General features: G+C 43.1%; 1 protein-coding gene across 25 annotated transcripts in view; it reads left to right on the forward strand.

Moving 5' to 3' along the window:
- The window catches only part of kcnma1a (potassium large conductance calcium-activated channel, subfamily M, alpha member 1a), a 209374-nt gene that overhangs the window by 97673 nt on the left and 86944 nt on the right, over nt 1-24757 (forward strand). For all 25 annotated transcript variants that reach the window (XM_015944934.3, XM_054750364.2, XM_054750361.2 and 22 more), the window contains exons 4-5: nt 9374-9467; nt 9945-10056. In XM_015944934.3, coding sequence (XP_015800420.3) covers nt 9374-9467; nt 9945-10056 — 206 coding nt within the window. The remainder of the gene's footprint in view (nt 1-9373; nt 9468-9944; nt 10057-24757) is intronic.

The following is a 24757-nucleotide window of genomic DNA, read 5'->3' on the forward strand; positions in this document are numbered from 1 at the left end:
CCAGGCTGTGCCAGCTTTTAAAGACTATTAAGAGCTGTGGCAGATCTATTTTCTGCAGGACTCTGGCAGTGAGGGGTCCCGTGTGATTGCAGTCTGTGGAGTGACATGAAACAGTGAATCTGGGAAATAATCGTGTCTCAACCATGTTTTATTTTATTTTGTTTCCGTAACACAGGTACACAAGAATTTAATAACAGTAACACTTGTAGTGCAATGAAATACAAGACAAGTCATGGAAGCTTGTAACTTTTTTGACATGGAAGATGGATCAATATGAGCCTCATTTCTTGGAACATTGAGGCAGCTTGTTTGGATTTTTTGCAATTTTATGTTTAACAATCTAATTTTCCTCTATAGTTTAGATTAAGTTCAGTTTAATGTTGCTGTTGAATAACAAATATTACTTTAGGATTTTGTACTAATAAGGTGAACAGGTCCAATCCACTTCCACTAACAGTTAATTATGAAATTCTAATGGGCGAAAAGAAATGTATTCTAATAAGGGGAGTGTAGTATTTACTGACACTTAGTGGCAATAATGCTAATTACATCATTTTCAAGGATTTGGGAGAAATCATACTGAAATCATACTTCTGACTTGACTTACCTACACATACAAATGGTGTTATGGAGAAAAAGACCAACATGCACATTTTCTATTTATTAGAATTGGAAATTTGATTACATTTATTTAATTGTTTAGTTTTGATTTAGTTAGCACTTATCCGATTGATAAGTGTTTGGGCAAGATTATTCCTTATTTATGAGGATTTGCAGTTTGTTTAATAAATTCAGCAGCAGTTGTTTAAAGTGACAGTGTGTATTTTTCCTGGTTATAGGGGGCAGTAGATACCTAAATCGTTGCAAGCAAGCTGTATTTTTGTGTTGGAGTAACACCTTACTAATGGATGCCCATTAGGGTCAAAATAACAAGCACATCTGTATCCTTTTCATCACTGGTAACAAGTGAAGAGGTACATGTGTAGAACAACAACATTTAAGAATGGCAAAAGTTTAGTAACCATTTGTTACAAACCAGTAAAGGTTTTTGTCCTCACAGGCTCCCATAGGAGGAACTATGGCATCAAATATGGAGTCGCCCAGAGACTTAGACCCACTCCCATGTATTTTAGACATGATTTTTATGGACATATGTTACAAAGCTGCCAATATTTTTCTACAACTGGGCGCCATTTCATTTATTTTCAACAACATTTTGATGGATGATTCCAGAAATGAATGGTCAAAACTACACATTGTCTCTTTAACTGGACAAGAAAATACATGGCTGAGATTGCCTCCAGAGATTATAGTAAAAAAAACAACCAATTAAAAAAATTATAGAAGCTGTCATATCAGTCACATTTACAATTCACTGTTGTTGTTGCAAAATTTACTTTTGTGTAAACAAAAAAAGCTTTAACTTCTTTTGAAAACATCTTCTGTTATTCTCTAATAACAAAAATCTTGGTATGGCATTCCATGCAACCACGGCTCTGTAATAAACCGCTCTTTGCCTTTTGATTAGTTCTGCAGCGCGGTAGTGCGCACCTTATGTCACTTGTCTGTCTCATGTAATCATGATTGTCCAAAAAAAATGATAACTTGTCACAAATTATTTTAGGTATTTTTGTAGTTATTATATTTCTTATAAATGTTATCAGTGAATACTTTAATCTACATTTCACTGTTAACCAGGCCAACCTATCGTGCATCATACTTGCATTTGTTCTATAATTACAACCCAGAACAATTCATGCAGCTATATTTTGTGCCACTTGTAACTTATTTAAATTCATTTCACTTGTATTAGACCAAATAACTGATGCATAATCTAAATGAGACAGTACTAATGTTTGAACTAAAGTTTTTATCTGCAAACGAGGAATAAATTTACAACAATATTTGATTGTGCCCATACTTCTTCCAAGTTTCAGCAGGACATGATTTATGTGACTAGTAAAAATAATGATAATATAATAATATATAATATAATAATAATAATAATAATAATAATAATAATAATAATAAATATATTGCACAAACTGTTTATTTTTGGGTGAAAATGCTGTCTTCAGCTAAAGTTATTTTGAGGTATTGTGCTGTTTTGGAACTACTGTAGTTGTAGATAAATGGTTTGGATGTTTGGGTTAGGGTGCCCTCAGTCAGGAAGATGGTGTCCTGGCGTCTCTTGCCGAAACTCCAGGATATCCAGCATCACCCCTGGAAGACGGGTCACCACTCTCTCGAGAATATAATCTCTCTCCTCCTGGCTCAGGTGTTGTAAAGCTGTCTAGAAATTAAAGAGCATATGTTTACATGACTAGATTCATATGTCCAGTGAGTGATGTTTTCGTTTTTGGCATCTCTCTATTATTTTATTTTTTTACACAAATGGCTACAACCAACCTGCATCTCAGCTATACTGGCAGCTCTCAGCTGTGCAAGCCGGTCTCGGTCCTCTTCTCTGAAAGCTGTTCGCTGCCTGCCCCGGCGCCCTGGTCCTCTTGAAGGAGCTCTGGACCTCAACCTGCTGCCCTCACCCCTTGAGCGTGTCCTTCCCTGACCCTCGGAGCGACCTTTTCCTCTCCCCTTTTCTTTAGCCCCTGGTCTCAGACTTTCCCACGACACATCAAAGTCTGTGGCAGGCTCGGGCACATGCTCCCCATCTGAACTGTCTTCCATCACTCCTTCCAATGTGAATTCCTGAAAATCAATGACAGTAATGATAAAAATGACTGTATTACCCTGTAGGTCTTGTTGATATTATGATTTTATTTTGATGCATTTTTTGAACTAAACATTGATATTTATGTTCTTATTTACATTGTTGTGATGCCTGTCCTGTAATGAAATTGGTTTCACAAATGATGTCAGTGACTTGAAATTGGATGTTCTTACATGATGTATAAACAATAACATTAGCTTATTAGTAAGCTTAGTGCAAAATAATAACTGTAATTTGTCTAAAAACATCAGAAATCACCTGCAGCCACAAAGCCTTATGCTGATAAAGTAGCATCATGTTACTGTCTTGCTCGCCAGTCACAAAACTGGCTTATGAATATTTCATAGGAAGGAGCACTTGCTTTACATCACGAGTGTCATGGCTAAATTAAAATGCTAATGTTGTTATGGAATTTTACAAATATTAGACTAAAGTAACAATGTTACTTACTTCATCGCTCGACACGGTGCCTTGTTCGAGCCGCGCTGTACATCACTGAAACTTTTTTTTCTAGTGAAGAGTTTGTGCGCGCTCTCGTGCCGGGCTGCAGTTACTCACAGCGCCGAGTGCGTCGCTAATGAGTTTCGTTTCTTCATCCTGCCCCATGCTCCTTTAAGTTCAGGCTCAATCACAGTTTTACAGTACATCTCAGCCTCACTTCGTTCCTGAAATTTTTTTGTCTCTCCTTTAAAAATTAGGATTGGCATAGCTGGAAAGACCATACCGTGTCTCACTCCTGCGCTCTTCAGTTTAGCTCTGATCTCCCAGAAACCAGCCCGTTTCTTTGCCATCTCCCTTGTCAGATCCGGAAAAATACTTCATTCCTCGTACTTGTTAGACACGTTCCTTTTTCATCACTTCTATAATCTTCTCCTTCATTGACAACTTTTGCAGGTGCACAACCAGCCCTCTTCCACCCGCTTTCTTCCCTTGTCCAATCCGGTGCGCCCATTCCACTTCAGGCTCAGACGCCAGCTTTCCTTGAAATAAATCTTTAAATAGTTCATTCATATAAGCTGTTGGCTTGCCTTTTTCCACCTCATCTGGTAATCCAAAAACACAGAGATTGTTTTTACGGCTATCCATTTCAAGCCGCTCAACTTTCCCCATCATTTCTGCATTTTTCCTCTCCAGTGTTCCGCACTCCGCTTCCAACTTTATTATGCGGGTATCCATATCAGACAAGGTTCCATCTACTTTGCCCAGTCTTCTTACCCAAGTTGAAATATCATTCGTGATGGTATTAAGTTTTTCAACCAGCACACTCATCTCCTTCCTTATCATCGATCGTGTCAGTTCTGACAGCTACTTGCTTTCTTACGCACCTGCCATGTCACTTTGTCCCACCTGTTGAGACACTTCCACTTCGTAATTTTCTTTTTGTTGGCGCGGCAGTTTCGTTTTTTTCGAGGGTATGACACTGCCAACAGTCTTATCTTTCAGATCCACCAACCTTAAAGTCACTTTTTCCAGATAAAACACCACAATTTTAACACATTGTCAGAGCTCGGCGTTTTCCCCGTCCTTGATCCTGACGCATGCGCATCGCTCAGAATAGAATAGAATACTCTAGAATAGATAGGTCAGACTGTACCTAAACTGACCATTGCAGGACGTTACAGTTCCTTTGTTTAAATATTTCCTTTAACATTAATCAATGTTCCGAAAAGCCATTACGTTGTACTTTGAAGCAAAATTAAGACAAACTTATTGAGAGTCCAATGCCGCCACGCTCCCATTTTCCCGTAAAAGAATGCTTTGGGTCACATGACAGTAGATTAGCCATTATCCAGAATTAGGCCAGAGTTGGGCCTGAGGTAAAATACAACAGTGACCACTCCAAATGGTGTCTTCAGTGTGCACCATCTGTACATTTGTGCATATACGGCTATTCATGCTTATACATGCACGCCTGTATTGGCCTTTGTGTGTGTGAGGATGAATAGACGTGCATAAAAGTTCTGTAAGCTTTATCCAAGCATGTAAAGGAAGCGAGATCTTTGTGTGGATGATTATGTGGCTTGTTTGAACCTAATGGTGAAATTTAAAGAAAAGAAAATGAGTACAGGTACACTGTTTATTATAAGGCAGTGTGCATGTTTGATTCAAAGGCCATGCACATGGATCAGTAATCCTTGTGGTGGTAATAATGGAGTATTGTTCTTTGAACCTCATGAAGAGTGAAATCAATATGGTCCAGAAACCTCCTAAAATAAGGAACCACAATTGACCCAAACAGTCACTTTTTTACTCAATCGCTTTATTACTTTGAGTCATTCTGCACACGCTATAGTGCTGAGACATAATTATACATCCTCTCAAAGATCACTTCGGTCCTCGGGATATTTTCTAGTCAGACCATTCAGCTGGATCTCCCTCCTCAAGCCTTTGCAGTTAACCATTAAAATGAGGCTTCATGTCATGATATGTGATGTTAATTGATAGATTATAAAGCCTAGCTTCGCTCTAACTCTGGAAGTTGTCTTTGAGTAAAGGGTCAGTGATGAAACTTGCTCAAGGGTCCTTGATTATTCATGTTTTTGATAATTTAGTAATAAACAGATGGCATTTTCTGAATTCTTTTGTTTACAAAACCATTAAACAATTGTACACTTGTGATTGCTTATAAATGGTAAAAATGGAAATCAAAGAATGAGGATAAATTATAGGTTACTTGTATTACTTCTCATTTTACTGATGTTATTGTTCTTTAAAGGTACATAAAGTAAGAAATTAACAAAAAATTCATCACAACAGTTTAACGTCTCAATCATGCTGGTAGGAAGCTTAGTTTGAAACGGATTTCTCTCTTCTTAGTCGGGTGCAGGCCTGTTTTTCTCCTTAAAGGCCCCGTGTGTGAAATCCATTGAAATGAGGATGAAAAATTGCGACTCTTTAGCGCCATGCAGTTCAGAGAAAGTACTGCAGCTACGGTGGCTCACTCATGAGTTTGACTGTATAATCAATTTCCAACCTGTCTAGTCTAACCCACACAAAGCTTAAAACAAGCTACTCGACCTTTTTAAAAAAGCATTTATAATCATGACTGTTTTATCAACCTGCCAGTTCTGAAGGAAGCAGGCTAGTTCTGTTCTTGAAGCGGTCACGATTCAAACACGGAGGGGCGATGTCAGCCAGGAGGTCAGGTGTTGTGAGAAATTGTGTTCCCCAGAAATATTCTGTCCCCTGTGTCGGGAGATCACACTTATGCCTATTTTCACAACATTTGTGATAAACTTTTACGGGAAAATCATGTAATGTAATGTAATAATGTTAGGCTTGTGATTTTTATTTGTATTTCCTCCTAAAAACAATAAAAAAGATACAGTAAAAACATTCTTGTTCACTCTTTTGCAGCAGGCTTATTGACCATTTTTGAAAGTAATGTAAAAGGATGTAATCTCACTCAGTTTAACCATCTTTAATTTGAGGTAGTTTAGTCCTCATACTGGACAATATAAGTTATGTGGATTTGGAAAAATTTGCTCTTGACTGCCGAAGGGAAACAGAATATTTCAGGGGAACATAATTTCCCGCAACACCCATTTCACTTGGATCACAGCGCCTCAATGTAAACAAACTGGCTGCCTCTACCAGCTTATATGGATACGGAGCGATCACTGGCTGATCGTTAACCACGGCTGGTGAAGGAGTGTTGGTGAGCCGGGGACACGATGGAGATGAAGTAAAAAATGCTGACTTATCCACCAGCTAATCGTTGCTCACGGCTGGCGTGGTGGAGATGGGCATCACGAGCTACTAGTTAGCCATGGCTAGAGCCGGGGAGACACTGTGTATGCTGTGCGTAAACTCCCACAGATTACCAGCAAAAGGAGACCAAGTCTAAAGGTAAAGCTTGAGAAGAAGCCTTCTGTGTCGGAGCGACTCTGTAACGCGTGGAGAACTACATCGCTGTTAGTAAAGTGCTGTGCAGATCAAGTAAACAATGCTGATTTAGCCACTGGCTAGCGCATGAGCGCTGGAGCGTGTTGGGCGAGACAGCAGGCTGCGGGAAGAGAGGAGACTTGAGTAGAAGTACTTTGGAACGGACACGTTGGGACCGGATCGGGAGTTCTGGTACAGACACGTTGGGACCGGATCGGGAGTTCTGGTACTAGGAAAAGATGGATGAACAACTTGAGGTGAGTTTGGGAGTCAGAGACACTAATCGGAGGCTGGCGTCCCTAATAGCGGGCAGGGGCCTGAACATATGCAGCTTCCTTGTGTTGGGCATGATGACGAACTGACAAATTTTGTCTTTTGATTTAATAGTTTTTTTATTCAAACTAAAATTACAGCGACAATGTGGCTATTCTTTTCTATTTCTTAGTTGAATTACGAGACTTCATGCTTCCAGGGCGCACTGCTGCCCTCTGCTAGTTCTTTCAGGTTACTGTCATAGTCCAAATGCCTAACATTGAGCTCGCATGTCCCTAAACAGCTACTGTATTTTAAGATGGTGGATGACCATGGAGCGTCGACCACAGTTTATGTATTTTAAAATGTATAATTTCAAGTTGAGAGGAATATTTAGAATAGATGTTGGTGAGAAATATTAGTGAAAAAGGACAAATTTGTGAACTGGAAACACAGGATTTGATAGTAAACTGGTAAAAATATCACACTCTGGGGCTTTAAAGAGGGATGTTGTCATTGTTTACAATCAGTGAGCCCAGGGTGTTGCCTAGTCAGCTAACGCTGGGGTCTGTAATCGGACACTGGCAGGCAAAAAACAGCAGCATTGTGGACAGAATATTAAAAGGAGCACTGAGCCATAACTGGCTAGAGCCCAGATTTAACCACAGGATGTCAAAAGTACTTCATGCCCTTTTAATCAACTCATTTGGACTTCTTATAGCCCATTACCTATGGATGTAGTATTCATTTTAAACACTACTCTAAATTTAGAAGTCTCATAAGCAAGAAGCAGAAAGGACCATCATTTTGAATAAAAACACTAGCCAACTCTCTAGGCCAAAACATAACTACATTTGGGCTAAATGAGAACAATTTGTAAAAATCTACACCTAGTAGTAAACTAAATGTTAAAGACATCTGCATTGCACTGAGATTAACAAGAAGTCTTACTGCATAAAACTGCACCAGCTTGTTGTGACATATGTGTACTAAGCCCTTCCTGCTGCTGTGTATCAATGTGTGTTGGTGCTTGTTGCATGCTTTAAACCAGCATCTGGTTGGTTAATGTGCTGAAGACATTCATTCTTAAATTGAATTGTCCATGTGTTACGTAAAATGATTTATGGACCCAAAGCACCACACTGCCAGGACTGATGAGGCTCGAGGCCCACCAGTTGACAACCCCTTTACTTACTTAACACTTTGTGAAATGTTTACTCTTGTTTCATGTGAACACGTGGGTCAAAAACACCCAGCTTGTCAGTGCTTTATCTCACAATGGCTTATATTTATGAGAGACAACTCTTTTATCATCATGTGCCCGTTTTTTCTCTTAAGCAACAGTGTCTCTCTCTTGCATTCTCTTCAGCTGCAGAAATATCTGTGGAAATACTTCAGTCTGACAGACACTGAATAATTCATCTGTGCTGAAAGTACTGTCACATCAAAGCAGCTACGAGTTTCAGTACTTTTTCATCCGTTTCATCTGCATGTGATTGACTCTGCAGCTCAGTCTTTTCATCTAACTCCAAGAACCCCAGAGACTCCATGGAGGAAATATAATGGATTGCTGAAACTGTACTATTAAATTATTAGGGCTGAATATTTTAATAAAGAAATTATATCTAAATATGGGTAAATGTTTTAAACGTATATTGTTGTTCAGAACTGCCTGTTCATAACTTTTATGAACAGCATTTCTAGGAGCAGCCAAGGTGCTGAGGGGATCCGTTTCGGCCTGAGGGCTGAGTCTCTTTTTGCAGATGATGTGGTCCTGTTGGCTTCATCGGAACAGGATCTCTGGCTCTCATTGAACCGGTTCGCAGCCAAGTGTGACGCAGCTGGGATGAGAATCAGCTCCTCTAAATCCGAAACCATAGTTTTGAGTTGGAAAAGGGTAGAATGCCTTCTCCAGGTCAGGGATGAGGTCCTGCCCCAATCAGAGTCTTGTTCATGAGTGAAGGAAAGATGGAGCATGAGATCGACAAGTGGATTGGAGCTGCGTCTGCAGTTATGCAGGCATTGTACCGATCTGTAATGGTGACAGCTCCCAATTTACCGGTCGATCTACGTTCCTACCCTCACTTACGGTCACGAGTTTTAGGTAGTGACCAAAAGAATGAGATCATGGATAAAAGCGGACAAATGACTTTTCTCCGCAGGGTGAGAAGCTTAGTCCTCCGGGAGGGGCTTGGAGAAAATCCACTGCTCCTCCACGTTAAGAGGAGTCATGTTGAGGTAGCTCGAGCATCTGTTTAGGATGCCTCCTAGATGCCTCCCTGGTGAAGTTTCCTGGGCATGTCCAACTGGCAGGAAACCTAAAGACCCAGAACACGCTGGAGGGACAATGTCTCTCAGCTGGCCAGGGAACGCCTTAGGATTCAAACCAGAGGAGCTGGCTAGGGAGAGGTTGAAAATGGATGGATGGATGGAGGTATAATTGTTTTACCATCAGTTTCATAGAACAATGATCTATTTTTTCTTTTTCTCTTTGCTTCTTTGTTCCAGTCCTATAGAATCCTGCCCAAACTTCTACAACGATTTTACTCTACAGATCGACATGGCCTTCAACGTCTTCTTTCTTCTTTACTTTGGCTTGCGGGTAAGCCACCTGTGCATCTACACTCACGCCTGCACCCAGAGAAATGTGTATCCACGTTGCACTGTGTACTGTGTTGCATGGAAACATATAAAACTACATTTTTTGTTACAAATTTTGTCAAAAGCCCTTTTTCTCCCAGGGCTACTCCCAGGGCCCACTCTGAATGCCTTTAGTTTCACTGAAACCGTTTTAAGAACACAGCCATCATGGCTGTCATGTCACAGCAGCATTGAAGTAGTGCAAACGCAAGCTTGGCATCCTGAACGAATGAATAAATAAACTCATAAGCTGCTTACACTGCCATCCGTTACTATGACTCAGCAAGGTGGGGGGATCTTTTGTTGTTTTAAACTGTATGTCAGCACTGACACTGCAGCTTCAAGTGACAGCTTGTGATGGCGTTTTGTGTAAAATTAAAAGTTAGATGTCATGTTAAATGCCATTCTTGTCTACCCTGGTTGTGTGTTTCACTGACAGTTCATAGCAGCCAGTGACAAGCTGTGGTTCTGGCTGGAGGTCAACTCAGTGGTGGACTTCTTCACCGTTCCTCCTGTCTTCGTCTCCGTCTACTTGAACAGAAGCTGGCTTGGTAAGTTTGGTTGTGTTGCACTCGTCCTTTTATAAATCACATTTTGATTCTTGTTGTTGAATCTTGTTATAGTCTGATATAAAATCAACACTAGGGATGTCCCGATCAGCATTTTAGGCTCCTGATCCAGATCCGATCTTTTAACTTCAAATCCGATTAGATTTCGAGTCCCGATCCGGTAGTTTGCCTTCACTATTGAAATTTATGAAGCTGAAAAATATTTTTAGCAAGTGACTCAAGTTAACGTTCTAAGACTAATTTCAGTTACAGGCATTGCCATTATTGTTGTAAATCCCATGAAATCAACTTCCTGTTTTGAGACCGGATGTAGAATGTTATGTTACCGGTAGCTTTATTTTGCGGTGAATTGCTAATGTGAAGATGGACTCCAAAGTACCAAAAAGGACAGATCGCGTTCAGTTACAAAGAGCACAAGGTGGACTGCAGCCAGTATTTGCAGCTCTCGCTTTGTTACTCTCTTTTCACTCTTTGCTTTTTCTTCTGTGCGTGTTTTAATGCCCTTAAGGTGGGCGCAGCTAATGCTAGGTCTCTTTATCAGCTAACTTCTCCACGTGAAACATCGGTTCTGCCTCCTGAATTACGGAGAAACGAGAAACAAAGATGCAGCAGAATTAAGCTCCAGAGTGGGAATGGAGATATTGGCCAAATCTACCCGTCGTGATTATGGGAAATGTCCGCTTTCCCACCAATAAAATGGGCGAGCTCTTACCCCCAAATTCCACTACCTCCGCTCCGGTCCGCCCCCGCCTTCCGCAGCCACTCGCTTCCGAACTCAATATTTAGTGGTACCTGCTCTACAACGGCTCCGCTCCGGTGCGGAGACCTGAGGTGCGCAAACAAGCATGCGTGGGATTTTTGAGATCTTGCGATACAGTCCGAGCAATAAACGCGGAAGTTATATCCAAACACCCGTTGTGTGGGAGAAGCATCGAAATGAACTGTTTAATCTGCCCATCATTTGTGTTGAGAGATCAGCAGTGTTTGGATCAACAAAGTATGTCTACTTTGATAGTGGAAACTGTATTTATGGCTTATTTTTGTGCATTTAAATTTCAGCCGCCATTGATAGTTGTTAAAAGTTGTTAAACCTTTGCATATGAAACAAAAAATGCCTTTTGTTTATCGATTTATTGTGAAATAACGGAAGCTGTGCTTGCTCCCTTTCCTGTTGGGCGGTTGTGATTCCTGTCCATTGACTGCTGAGGTGCTCAGGCGTCCGGCAAAAATAGGATCGATTCTATTTTTGCCGGACGCCGGAACAGAGGTGCGCCGCACTGCCGCAGCACGGCCGCAGTAGTGGAATAGCTCTGATTGACTACAACGGGACCGATTTTGCTGCGGAGTTGGTGCCGGAGCGGAGGTAGTGGAATTTGGGCGCTCGGTGGGGCTAGCTGCAGCGAGACTACTGACAGCCTGATGTTTTTTACAGAGACGTGAATGAACGAGCTCATAGCAGACTCTGAGGTTTCCCTGGAAGGATTTTAATTCATGCGAGCCGGCAGGAGAGGAGAGCAATTTGATAAGTGTCCCAGACATCTTGAGAAATGTAACTCGCCGCTTGATTCATCATCCATTTGTTGACTTCTTTTGGAAAACCTGACCGCAAACCGGGGAGGACTGTCACACAGAAAAGGAGCCCCTTACAGGAAATTTTCCCTCAGAAGTAGCATATGCTAACGTGCTCATAGTCTATTTCGGGAGCTCTGCAAGACTCGTCAGTTGTAATTGCCGATCTCTGATCACTGAAAAATATGAAAAAATCGGCCCAGTCCTATCCAGGGATTAGGATCGGGACATCCTAATCAACCCTCCTGTTTTATAAATCCAGTTTCTTTTCCTTTGCACAGCACTTTTCCTTTTAAAACCCTCTCCCTCAGCCTCCCAGTCGCCCGTCTGTCTCCCCCCTTTAGTGGGGGCATGTCTCCGAGGCCCTGTTGCTCGAGGCTACAGTCAACTTTCTCTCATCATTAGAAGTGACAGGTCTAGGTTCCTTTGAAGTTTCAGGCATCACAGCAGAGTGAATGGACTAATGGGAGTGAAAGAATGGGACTGTGGTTCTGCACAAGTGTGTGTGTGTGTGTGTGTGTGTGTGTGTGTGTGTGTGTGTGTGTGTGTGTGTGTGTGTGTGTGTGTGTGTGTGTGTGTGTGTGTGTGTGTGTGTGTGTGTGTGTGCGTTACATTAATTAGTAGTTGCTGTGCTAAAGCATCTAATGGGACACATTCACTCTGTTCCACAAACAAAGAAAGAGATGCACATGCAGAAGCATGTGTGAGCCCAGTAAACACTCATGCATGAGCAGACTGGAAAACACCATAACCTGCATTACATAACAACCTACTTTTTCCCCACTGTGTTCAAAGAGCGCTGACCTAAATTATACTGCAGTAAAGAGTTTCTTTGTGAGTGTGTTCTTTTTAAAGTGCATTGATTTACTGTTTTTATTTTTATTTTTAAGAAAGAAAGAAAAACCTATTTCCTGTAAACAGTAATCAGGTGGCTTTTATGTGTCAGTGAATTAAAAAATGTCTCTTCCCTAAAGCAGAAAAGTCTGCTGTGAGGTTTTAAAGTATTCACTTAAACCCCAGAAGATCCGTATAAAAAACTCCTCATATGTTTGCTTGATGGCTTCCAGTCATTTTGCACACTTGTGTCACTCATTGTGACATAAGTATAATTACTCATTCTACACAACTTTTTTCCATAGAAATTGAAAGCCGGCCCCCTGATTTTTCATGCATCTACCTAGAAGTGGGATATCATGATGTCTGTAGCAGCTGCTTTTATTCATTTGACTTTATTGTGACAAGGTATTGAAGACTTGATGTGGTAGATGATAACTTAAAAAATTATGTTATGTTATTCATTATGAGAACAACTGCTCCTCCTCTGAGATTTTAAATATTTCAAAGTTAAAGCCTAGTTATTCATCATCTCACACTGGTGAAATTACTTATCTGTATTTGACTCATCCCCTTGGGGAGCGGTGAGCTGCAGCTGTGGCTGCACTCGGGAACTATTTGTTGGTTTAAGCCCCCAATCCAACCCCTCAGAGCTGAGCGTCAGCGGGGAGGCATTGGGTCCCATTTGTAAAGTCTTTGCCATGACCTGACTGCATTTGTACACTGATCTCCCAGGCCCAGGGCAAACGCTCCACTCTGCCACCACTAGGCCACTGTTTCACTAACATGAAAGAGCAATTTCACTGAGAAATCACGTTTTAATTATTATTTTTCAAAATGATTGATCACTGAGTTTTTCATGCAAGCTGAACATGAAAATAGTCTTTTGAATTAGCTTCTGACAGAAAATAGATGAAAAGGCTTAATTCAGAAAATTCTCACAGATCTACGTCACACTGTTACTTAACCCTCTGGAGTCGGTGTAATTAGCCAATTTGACAAGTTTAAGTGTTCACCTTTATATTTTAATCTATATTTCATTGTTTATGCCTTGTTGGTATCATTCTTTTTAGCACAACCTCGACTATGTGAATTTAGAGTCATTTCTTCTTTTTGTCATACTGTATTAGCACACTGAACCTGAACGTACACAAAGATCAAAATCCGAGTAGAAAAAATGACAGTTCTTGCAGTGAAAACCACAAACATTTGTAACGAACCATTTTCAGCTCTCAGAATAAAACTATAGGGTGTGGGTGCAAAAGCCAAATTGCCAAATGTAGCAAACAACTGTTAAATGCAAGTTTCTTGCATCAAAATTAGGGGTGGGAATCTTCAGGAACATCACGATTCGATTTGATTACGATTCAGGGAGCTCCGATTATTGATGCATCTTTCTCCTCCCTCACCTGGCTGCCAAGTGATTAAGTGGTGCTTACGAAAAACATTTGTAATGATGAAACATTAATTTACTTCCAATATCTTTTATTAACACAAGTATCAGTGCAATGTTTTAAAGAACAGAAGTGCTGTCATTAACAGCTTCCAAACAAAATTATGCTGGATGTCCAATTGATTTGAACATGAATAACTGTTCTTTTTCAAAAAATAAATACGATTAGAAAACAAAATTTTGAGTATAAATACCCTTGACAAGAACTTCAATTAAATGTATAAATAAGTGTATAAAACAGGAAAAAAAAGGCGTATGGACGCAAATCTTTTGAGGTAAAACTTGCTATGGACTTTGTAATTCTGATTGCCTTTTCTGAGTTTGGTGGAATTTTTAACATCGCCTGCTCAATAGTTCTCTGGTTTGGTGGCGGCAGCCGCAGCTACCGGCATCTTTTTCTCCTCCTCCGAGTGAAAACAATCAACGGTGTTTCTCATGTTTGTTGTGTTTCCAAAATATTTCAGTATTTTTTTACACAACCTAAATGGCTTTTGTCCAGGTCCCTTTTCCCCTCAAACTCATAAAAACTCAAGTAATTCCATACGCTTGCTTTTATTGTTGGCAGTGCTGGCCGTATTCCTCAGTTGTCCTGTACATATAATAACCGTTCCATCCAAGCTCCAGACTTCCTTTTAGCTCAGTTCCGCTTTTGGCACCCTGTCATTAATAAAATTGATTTTTTACTTTTTTAAAATCGATTGATAATCATTCATGTTTGCATCTCGATGCATCTAAAACATGAGTTTATCTCCCATCCCTAATCAAAATGCAAGGCATGTCTCAGGCATTTTTCATGTAAAACTACTGAAAATGGAGTTCCAGAATTTCTGTCTACCTGCTACTTCCAAAAATGTCCAGCAGAAGACAGGACCAGGTTTAGCAAGTCACAAAATTATATACATAATATATTTGCATTTACATTATATACATATATTTACAAAGAAGGTGTCATGACCAGACACCACAGTTTATGTGTGCCAAGCCTCAAAGTAACACCAGTGGGTGTCCTTCTTGACTTTGTCCACTTGGAAGCAGCAACAAGCACACTCCCTGAAGCAGAAAGTCTTCCCTTCCTGCACCTAGCAACTATTTACAAATGCTTTTGTGATTGGGTGATCTGGTTCATATCTCAGCCTATAGGATAAGTTTGGTCTTGTTTTTTTCCTGACTCCCAAGTCCTATAGCTTATGGTGAAAAGCAGGGAGAGAGCAGACAGCAAGCTCCGTTGGCAGGATTTCGCTCTGCATCTGCCACAGCTCGAATGTGCAAAAGCACCTTTTTTTTTATTGTTTACCTTAAACGTTTTACTTTTACTTGGAGAAACATGTGAAATCACAACTGTTATTTAGTTTTAAGGCCTCTTTGTCAAAACAAGATGTAATCATGACGCTAAGTGGTTTCCTGATTGCATAATAACGGGAGTAATGCGACCAGCTCGCCATCACACGCCTGGCACGTGGATTGACTCCAGAGAGTTAACATTCATGGGCTGACCCAGTTTGAAACATTACGGTGAAGGCTATTGTTTTAGTATCCAGGAAACAGCAGAGAACATCTAGTAAAGGCTATCTGTTAGCATTAACAAATCCACCACACAGCAGAACTCCTACAGGCTTGTGTTATTTGTGGAGATAAAGCATCAACATTGCAGAGCAAAAGGAGTCATTGCTAGAGTCGTGTTGCTGTTAGCAAATCGGAGGCGAGTTGTCCAAATATCAGGAAATAAGACTTGAAATTCAGCCGTGTTCTGCGACTTTCTCATCCAGCTGGTATCTATATCCTCAAACAGGCGCACCAGAGCTTTTTTCCCCCAGATAATTACTTACAAAGCATTTATTCCAACCAGAGACCACTAAAAATGTAGCAAAATATGAGTACAGTTGATCTAAAAATTTATTTTTGAATCGGCTTTGAGACTGCTGAGTTGATCACAGGTGAAGCATGCCTCCTGGGACTGAAGTGTAAAAATACAGAAGTCAGTAAGTGGGACATAATTTATTTCTAATGTGGGTGGGATAATGGTGAGAACAACCATTTTTACCTCAAAAGTAGCTCATCCTCTGATACTGTTTAACTGTGATTCAGTTTGATCCAGGAAGTCGTTTTGTTAAAAGTGACGTCTGTTAGGAATGTCGTTCCAATCCAAATGCATCAGTCTTCAGTTCATCCAAAGCTGCTTTGTGTCATTAGTTGTAATCCTCCTATAAACTCTTTCACTTTAAAAGGAAGTGTTGAGTTAAATTAAATATTAAGTCAAACACCTGGTAAAAATTCTGCCTGTTATTATTTTGACAGCCTCTATGTTGTCAAACTTTCACTCCATAGCTGAGTTCCTCATCGCCCACCGTTCAGGTTGGGAACCACTGTCATAGTTGATGAGATCACACTGGCCCAAAAATACAACAGGGATATAAGATGTCCTCATCTTAGGAATGTTGCTGGTGTGGTGGCCCTGATGGGGATGATGAAAGTTTGTGAAACAGAAAAGAGAATGCTGGCTACCCGTTGGAGGCGGTCGGGTTGGTTAGCGCCTGATGAATTCCAATTCTCGCGCTGCTCTGGGTGGCTGCATGTTGGAGTAGCTTTGTTAACTACATGTAAGTTTTGCCTTTTTTGAACATTTTTTCTTCTAGCGTCCTAAGAAAAACTGTTATGTTTTGGACCTTTTACTTTTCTGTTTCTGGTGCTGTGAAGCTTAGAGGATTTTTACTGCTATTTTTTCACTTATTTCCCTTTTTGAGCACTTGTTATGATGCGTAACCATGGCAACAAGCTGGTTTACAATCGGGAGCAGCTGATTAACACTGGAAAGGCTGAAATAATACCTCAACTGAAGCCACAAATCCCAAATGAGCTAAAACGCAAGAAGCGTGGATGCAGAGCAGGAGCAAAACGGAGACAGAGAAAGAGGAAATTCAAACCATCTCTTCCATCGATCATAATGGGCAATGTGAGATCACTGGCCAACAAGATGGATGAACTCCAAGCCCTTTCAAGGACTCAGCCAGAGTATCGGCAGTGCAGTAATATGCGTTTCACTGAGACGTGGCTGCAGGACCATATCCCCGATTCCAGCGTCTTTCTCTGCCAGGATTCCTGACTGTACGAGCAGACAGAGATCTGAAGAGGAGCGGGAAAAGAAAAGGAGGTGGAGTGGCAGTGTTTGTCAACAACAGATGGTGCCATCCAAGTCATGTTTGAGTGAAATGTCAACTCTGCAGCCCAAATGTTGAACTCTTGTCACTAAGCTACAAACCCAGCAACCCATTTGGCTATATCTGGTGATTTTAATCATGCCTCGCTCTCTGCTACACTTCCAACATTTCAACAGTTTGTCAGCTGCTCCACCAGAGAAAACAAGACATTGGATTTGTGTTATGCAAATGTAAATAATGCATACATGTCCAAAATCAACACCTCCTCTGGGACATTCAGATCTTGTTTTTCTCTGCTCAGAATACAAACCACTTGTTCAGAGGCAACCTGTGACAAGAAGAACTGTGATAAAATGGTCACAGGACGCTGAAGAAGCCCTGCAGGGTTGTTATGAGACCACAGATTGGATGACACTCTGCCAAGGATATGAAGAGGACATCAATGCCATGACTGGATGTGTCACTGACTATATAAACTTCTGTGTGGACAACATCATACCCACCAGAACAGGGAGATGCTTTGCTAATAACAAACTCTGGATTACCAGTGAACCGAAGAATCTGCTAAATGAGAAAAAAAGAGCCTTCAAGGAGGGAGACAGGGATTATTGAGGAGTATACCGAAGCAACTGAAGATCAAGATCAGAGACAGCAAGGAGGCATACAGGAAGAAGCTGGAGAACAAACTACAGAGGAACAATATCAGAGATGTCTGGTCAGGGATGAAGAAGATCACAGGCTTCAAGCAGAGGAAGGATTACACAGATGGCAGCCTGGACACAGCCAATGAACTGAACAAGTTATTGAATAGGTTCAGTTCAGGAACAAACCCAGCAAACTCCACGCCCGTCTCGAGCCAATCAGACATCCCATCCTCCTCTGATCCAACATTTTCCTGTCACACGCCAGCTCTTTTGTCCTCTAACACAGTCACTGACTCTTCTGGTTCTATAAATCTGTCTTCAACCAAGTCAGCAGATGCTCCTGCCCCATTTACCTCCCCCTCCCACCTATCTGTCCCTAGAAGTCAGGTGAAGAGGCAGCTGGAGAGACTGAACAGGAACTTGGCTGCAGGTCCAGATGGTGTCAGCCCCAGAGTACTAAAGGCCTGTGCAGGGCAGCTCTGTGGGATTCTGCAGCACCTCTTCAACCTCAGCCTGGCCCAGGAGAAGGTTCCAGTCCTGTGGAAGACACCCTGCCATGTTCCAGTTCCAAAGAAAACTCACTGGAACTCTTGGAACAGAGTTTGTCTCTATCTTTTAAGGTCTGTGTTGGACCGATCAGAGACCAGGAGAAAGGTAGGAGGTGTCATCAAGGTCCTCTGACATCACATCTTTTCTAAGAGACTGTTTTGCTTACTATGTGGTCTTAAGTATGATATAACTGTCACTGTTGATATACTAATATAATATGTGACATGACTGATAATAAAATCATCATGAAGTCATCAAGTAGACTTGTTTGGTGTATTTTAGATCAGAAATAATAGCTTTTAACAATAAACTGTTATTTTGATTCATTATTACTGTCAAGCAATCAAGTCCTGTTAAATTCACTTTAGATAAAACATTCATTGTTCTAAGATTTGAGTTAATCTGCGCAAGGAGAAAAATCATTGTATAACAGGAATATGGTTGTTTTATTAAGGTTAAGAGTCTTGTCTTCTGAAGAAGATTACTTGTGGCTTGATGAGGAAGATGCAGAGGAACTTTTTTTATCTAATTTTGCCTGGGCCCTCATTTCTCCACCTTGCCACACATAAATTACAGGTCCTTTTAAAAAAAATTAGCATATTGTGATAAAGTTCATTATTTTCTGTAATGTACTGATAAACATTAGACTTTCATTTATATTAGATTCATTACACACAACTGAAGTAGTTCAAGCCTTTTATTTTTTCTAATATTGATGATTTTGGCATACAGCTCATGAAAACCCAAAATTCCTTTCTCGAAAAATGTGCATTTCATGAAAAGGTTCTCTAAATGAGCTATTAACCTAATCATCTGAATCAACTAATTTAATCTAAACACCTACAAAAGATTCCTGGGGCTTTTAAAAACTCCCAGCCTGGTTCATTACTCAAAACCGCAATCATGGGTAAGACTGCCGACCTGACTGCTGTCCAGAAGGCCATCATTGACACCCTCAAGCAAGAGGGTAAGACACAGAAACAAATTTCTGAACAAATAGGCTGTTCTCAGAGTGCTGTATCAAGGCACCACAGTGGGACGTTTGTAGGAAGGAAAAAGTGTGGCAGAAAACGCTGCACAACGAGAAGAGGTGACCGGACCCTGAGAAAGATTGTAGAGAAGAACCAATTCCAGACCTTGGGGGACCTGCGGAAGCTGTGGACTGAGTCTGGAGTAGAAACATCCAGAGCCACCGTGTACAGGCGTGTGCAGGAAATGGGCTACAGGTGCCGCATTCCCCAGGTCAAGTCTCTTTGGAACCAGAAACGGCGGCAGAAGTGCCTGATCTGGGCTACAGAGAAACAGCACTGGACTGTTGCTTAGTGGTCCAAAGTACTTTTTCCAGATGAAAACAAATTTTGCATGTCATTCGGAAATCAAGGTGCCAGAGCCTGGAGGGAGACTGGGCAGAGGGAAATGCCAAAATGCCTGAAGTCAAGTATCAAGTACCCACAGTCAGTGATGGTCTGGGGTGCCATGTCAGCTGTTGGTGTTTGTCCGCTGTGTTTTACCAAGGGCAAGGACAGGAACATACGGCAGTGCCTGGCCCGGGCTCCGGGGCCTTGGGTAGACCTTGGCTCCTTTGCTGTTCCATCACAGGGGAGGGTGATGTGCAGGAGGTGAAGGACCCAACCTTACCTGGCTATCCTATGTCTTATATATTCTGGAAATTGTGCAAATGCAGGGATGGGAGAAGATATTCTGCTAGGGTGGGGCTGGGTTGGTGCCCTCGGACTCCGTGGGGCCCTGTGATGCTGCTGCTTTGGGCCCTGGCAAGATGGGCTGGGGTCTCCATGCCCTGGGTGGAATTTTGGCAACAGATATGCCTATTAGGGCCAGTGGGGGAGCTGGCTCTTTGGAGGGCTTAAGTCCAACCAGTCATTCCTTCCCATCCCCACACATTTTCTCCTCCTGCTCCCTCACATCATCACACAATCATGCACATAGGACCTTGGGGGGTGGACAAGTCAGGGGGTGCGGATATGGACCCCATTTCCGCATTCCTGTGGCAACCTGCCCCCCAATTTTATTTGCTCCTTAAACACTTCCACCAACGACATTCCACGCAAACACACACTTAGGGCCTTGGGAGTGAGCACATTCAATGGCATTTGGCAGGGGACTCCTCCCTTCTCCTTGGACTTCTTTTGATGCTATACATCTTTGTCTCCCCTCTCCCGCCACACCTGGTGTGGAGTGTGGTGCCTTGGTCTGCCTGAGTGTTTGTGGCTCCCGTGTCAGGGGGTTTATGATTTTTGGCATCTGCCTGATCAATCCCGGTGGCTGCCTGGTGGGATCTGGGTCCCTGGGCTCTGCTGAGTCCCCGGCGGGGATGGTCGTCCCTGGGTCCCGGGTTGTTGGGTCCCAGGCTCGGCCGGCTGGGGGGTGAGAGGCGGCGGGCTTGTGGGCTTGCTGCTGATATCTCCCGGGACTCTGCCAGCTGCTGGTTTTGACCCCCCGAGGCGAACCTCTGTGCCTCTTGGGGGGGCAGGGGCTTTTCTGGTCGCGACCTCCTTGGGTCCCTGTGCTCTGGGGCAGCTCCTGGATCTCTGGGACTTGGAGCTTCCTCCATCATTTATGCATCTTTTGGCGGGCAGATCTGTGGCCCCTCACGCTCTCTATTGGACGCTCCTATAGAGAAACCTTACATATACAAGTGCGTGTACGCACACAGGTGCTCACATGGTGCTCTCATAAGTATGGACTTGAGCACGTTCAACACATGTCTTAAGGCAATGGTTGGCACTAAATGCACTGTGATTTATTACCGTGTGATTGTTCAGTAAAACAATGTTGATTTTACATTTCTTCATCAAGTTGATGCAGTGATAGCTTGCTCCTTAGGGTTGGCCATCGTTTGATTTTGAACGATTCCGATTCCAATTCCTCGTTTCGATTCCGGTTCCTATTGATTCCCGATTCCGATTCTTTGAAGACATGACATGTTTTACATGAGCCAGCTAACCACAGGTCCTACTTGATGAAATAATCTTAACCTCAACATGAATTTTAATTCTATGAACAATAACATCACCTTCATTTAGACAAAAAACATGTTTTGGAGAAAAAAAAGAAAGGCTTGCTGCACAATCAGTGTGTTTGTTTCTGACCACAACCAAAGTCTGGAAGCAGCCTCTGGGATGAGAGGCTAAATGTCTCCAACGTATCCAGAAACATCCAGCTGTTTTCAGCTAAAACTCTCAGGATGATCATGTCCAGGATGACTGAGAACTACACCTCCATGCTGCAGCAGCATTCAGTCAGAACAGAAAGTGGAGCTTAAATGTAGCTGCTGTCAGTAACAATCTAACAGATTTTAAACAATAAAGCTCTCAACAGAAATAGTTCAGAAAGGAAATTAAAATGTTCACAGCTTTGTGTGTGATTTATTATTATTATTATTGTAATTATTGTGGCAGAAACTGGTGTGGTCCATCACAGAGAAGCTGCTCTAGCATGATGACTTTTAATTATTCTACAGGTTATTGATCAGTCTTCTGACGCTCACGTGTGTGTTTTTATTTCTGCAGTGAGACAAACTCACCTCACACCAGCCAGAGTTTGTTCTTTAAGGCTTCTATTAAATCCACCATGTTGACGCATTTAACAAGTTTCCTTTACGCTGCAGGAGTTAAAGTTTACATCACAGTGTAAAAGTTTGGCAGACGCGTTTGTTTATATTTGGCCACTGCACGCTGGGTTGGGGGAGGGGGGACTCGTGCTGCACACAGACAGCTGGTGTGATCAGCTTTGAAAAGCGTTGATCACAATTTGCAGATCACGTTTATTTTTCATGGAGATCGGCCGCTTATTCCTCTTCCGTCGGCATACTAGGAATCAAAACTAGGAATTGAAAAAAAAAAAAAAAAACGTTGAGCGATTCCGGGAAAAATGAACAGTTGGAACCGGTTCCAATCGATGCTCGATGCCCAACCCTATCATAATGCTCCTGTTGTATTGTTGTGTGTCCCCTTTCTGCAGGTCTAGAAGTAGACTCTTGTTCATCATTGATTGTTTCAAGAATCATTCAAAAAACAATAACAATAAAGTTTTAAGTATCAGGCATGACACTTAAAGCAGATGCTTTGATGCTGCACCTGAGAGTAAAATCTATAAGGCTTATTACTAGCATTCAGAGATTAATACTGTTTGCTTCACAGCCAGACAGGACACCGGAAAAAGATAAAAACAAAACAATCAAGGGCAGGGTCAATGCAGCTAGCTATCAGGAGACTTTGGAGCACTTCATGTTTCCATCTGCTGAAAAGCTTCATGGAGATTTCATTTTTTAGCATGACCTGGCACCTGCTCACAGTGCCAAAACCACTGGTAAATGGTTTGCTGACCATGGTATTACTGTGCTCAATTGGCCTGCCAACTCTCCTGACCTGAACCCCATAGATAATCTGTGGGATATTGTGAAGAGAAAGTTGAGAGACACAAGACCCAACACTCTGGATGAGCTTAATTCAATTCAATTCAATTCAAAAATACTTTATTAATCTTCGTCTTCGTCTTCCTCCGCTTATCCGGGTCCGGGTCGCGGGGGCAGCATCCCAACTAGGGAGCTCCAGGCCGTCCTCTCCCCGGCCTTGTCCACCAGCTCCTCCGGCAGGACCCCAAGGCGTTCCCGGACCAGCTTGGAGATGTAACCTCTCCAACGTGTCCTGGGTCGACCCGGGGGCCTTCTGCCGGCAGGACATGCCCGAAACACCTCCCCGGGGAGGCGTCCAGGAGGCATCCTGACCAGATGCCCAAACCACCTCAACTGGCTCCTTTCGATCCGGAGGAGCAGCGGTTCTACTCCGAGTCCCTCCCGAATGTCCGAGCTCCTCACCCTATCTCTAAGGCTGAGCCCGGCCACCCTACGGAGGAAACTCATTTTGGCCGCTTGTATCCGCGATCTCGTTCTTTCGGTCATTACCCAAAGCTCATGACCATAGGTGAGGATTGGGACGTAGATCGACCGGTAAATCGAGAGCCTGGCTTTCTGGCTCAGCTCCCTCTTCCCCACGACAGATCGGCTCAGCGTCCGCATCACTGCAGACGCCGAACCAATCCGCCTGTCGATCTCCCGATCCCTCCTACCCTCACTCGTGAACAAGACCCCGAGATACTTAAACTCCTCCACTTGAGGTAGGACCTCTCCCCCGACCCGGAGGTGGCAAGCCACCCTTTTCCGGTCGAGAACCATGGTCTCAGATTTGGAGGTGCTGATCCTCATCCCAGCCGCTTCACATTCGGCCGCGAACCTACCCACCAAGAGCTGAAGGTCAGAGCTGGATGAAGCTAGGAGGACCACATCATCCGCAAAAAGCAGAGACGAGATTCTCCTGCCACCAAACTCGACACACTCCACACCACGGCTGCGTCTAGAAATTCTGTCCATAAAAGTGATGAACTGAACCGGTGACAAAGGGCAGCCCTGGCGGAGTCCAACCCTCACTGGGAACAGGTCCGACTTACTACCGGCTGTGCGGACCAAACTCACGCTCCTCTGGTAAAGGGACTGAATGGCCCTTAACAGAAAGCCACCCACCCCATACTCCTGGAGCGTCCCCCACAGGGTGCCCCTGGGGACACGGTCATAAGCCTTCTCCAAATCCACAAAGCACATGTGGATTGGTTGGGCAAACTCCCATGCCCCCTCCATCACCCTTGCAAGGGTATAGAGCTGGTCCACAGTTCCACGGCCAGGACGAAAACCACATTGCTCCTCCTCTATCTGAGATTCAACTATCGATCGGACCCTCCTCTCCAGTACCTTGGAGTAGACCTTTCCAGGGAGGCTGAGGAGTGTGATCCCCCTATAGTTGGAACACACCCTCAGGTCACCCTTCTTAAAGATGGGGACCACCACCCCGGTCTGCCACTCCCTAGGAACTGCCCCCGATGACCACGCAATGTTGTAGAGACGTGTCAACCATGACAGCCCTACAACATCCATAGCCTTGAGATACCCAGGACGAACCTCATCCGCCCCCGGGGCTCCGCCGCTGTGTAGTTGTTTGACTACCTCAGCAACTTCTGCCCCCGAGATCGGACAGTCCATCCCCAGGCCTCCCAGCTCTGGTTCCTCCTCGGAATGCGCATTGGTGGGATTGAGGAGCTCCTCAAAGTATTCCTTCCACCGTCCGACTATAGCCTCAGTTGACGTCAGCAGCTCCCCATCCCCACTGTAAACAGTGTGAGCGAGTTGCTGCCTTCCTCTCCTGAGGCGCCGGACAGTTTGCCAGAACCTCTTTGGAGCCGATCGATAGTCTTTCTCCATGGCCTCACCAAACTCCTCCCACGCCCGAGATTTTGCCTCGGCAACTGCCACTGCTGCACCCCGCTTGGCTATCCGGTACCTGTCTGCTGCCTCCGGAGACCCACAGACCAGCCACGCCCTGTAGGCCTCCTTCTTCAGCCTGACGGCTCCCCGAACCTCTGGTGTCCACCAGCGGGTACGGGGGTTGCCACCACGACTGGCACCGGCC

The sequence above is a fragment of the Nothobranchius furzeri genome, chromosome 12 (genome assembly GCF_043380555.1).
Source record: "Nothobranchius furzeri strain GRZ-AD chromosome 12, NfurGRZ-RIMD1, whole genome shotgun sequence".
In the NCBI taxonomy this organism is placed as follows: Eukaryota; Metazoa; Chordata; class Actinopteri; order Cyprinodontiformes; family Nothobranchiidae; genus Nothobranchius; species Nothobranchius furzeri.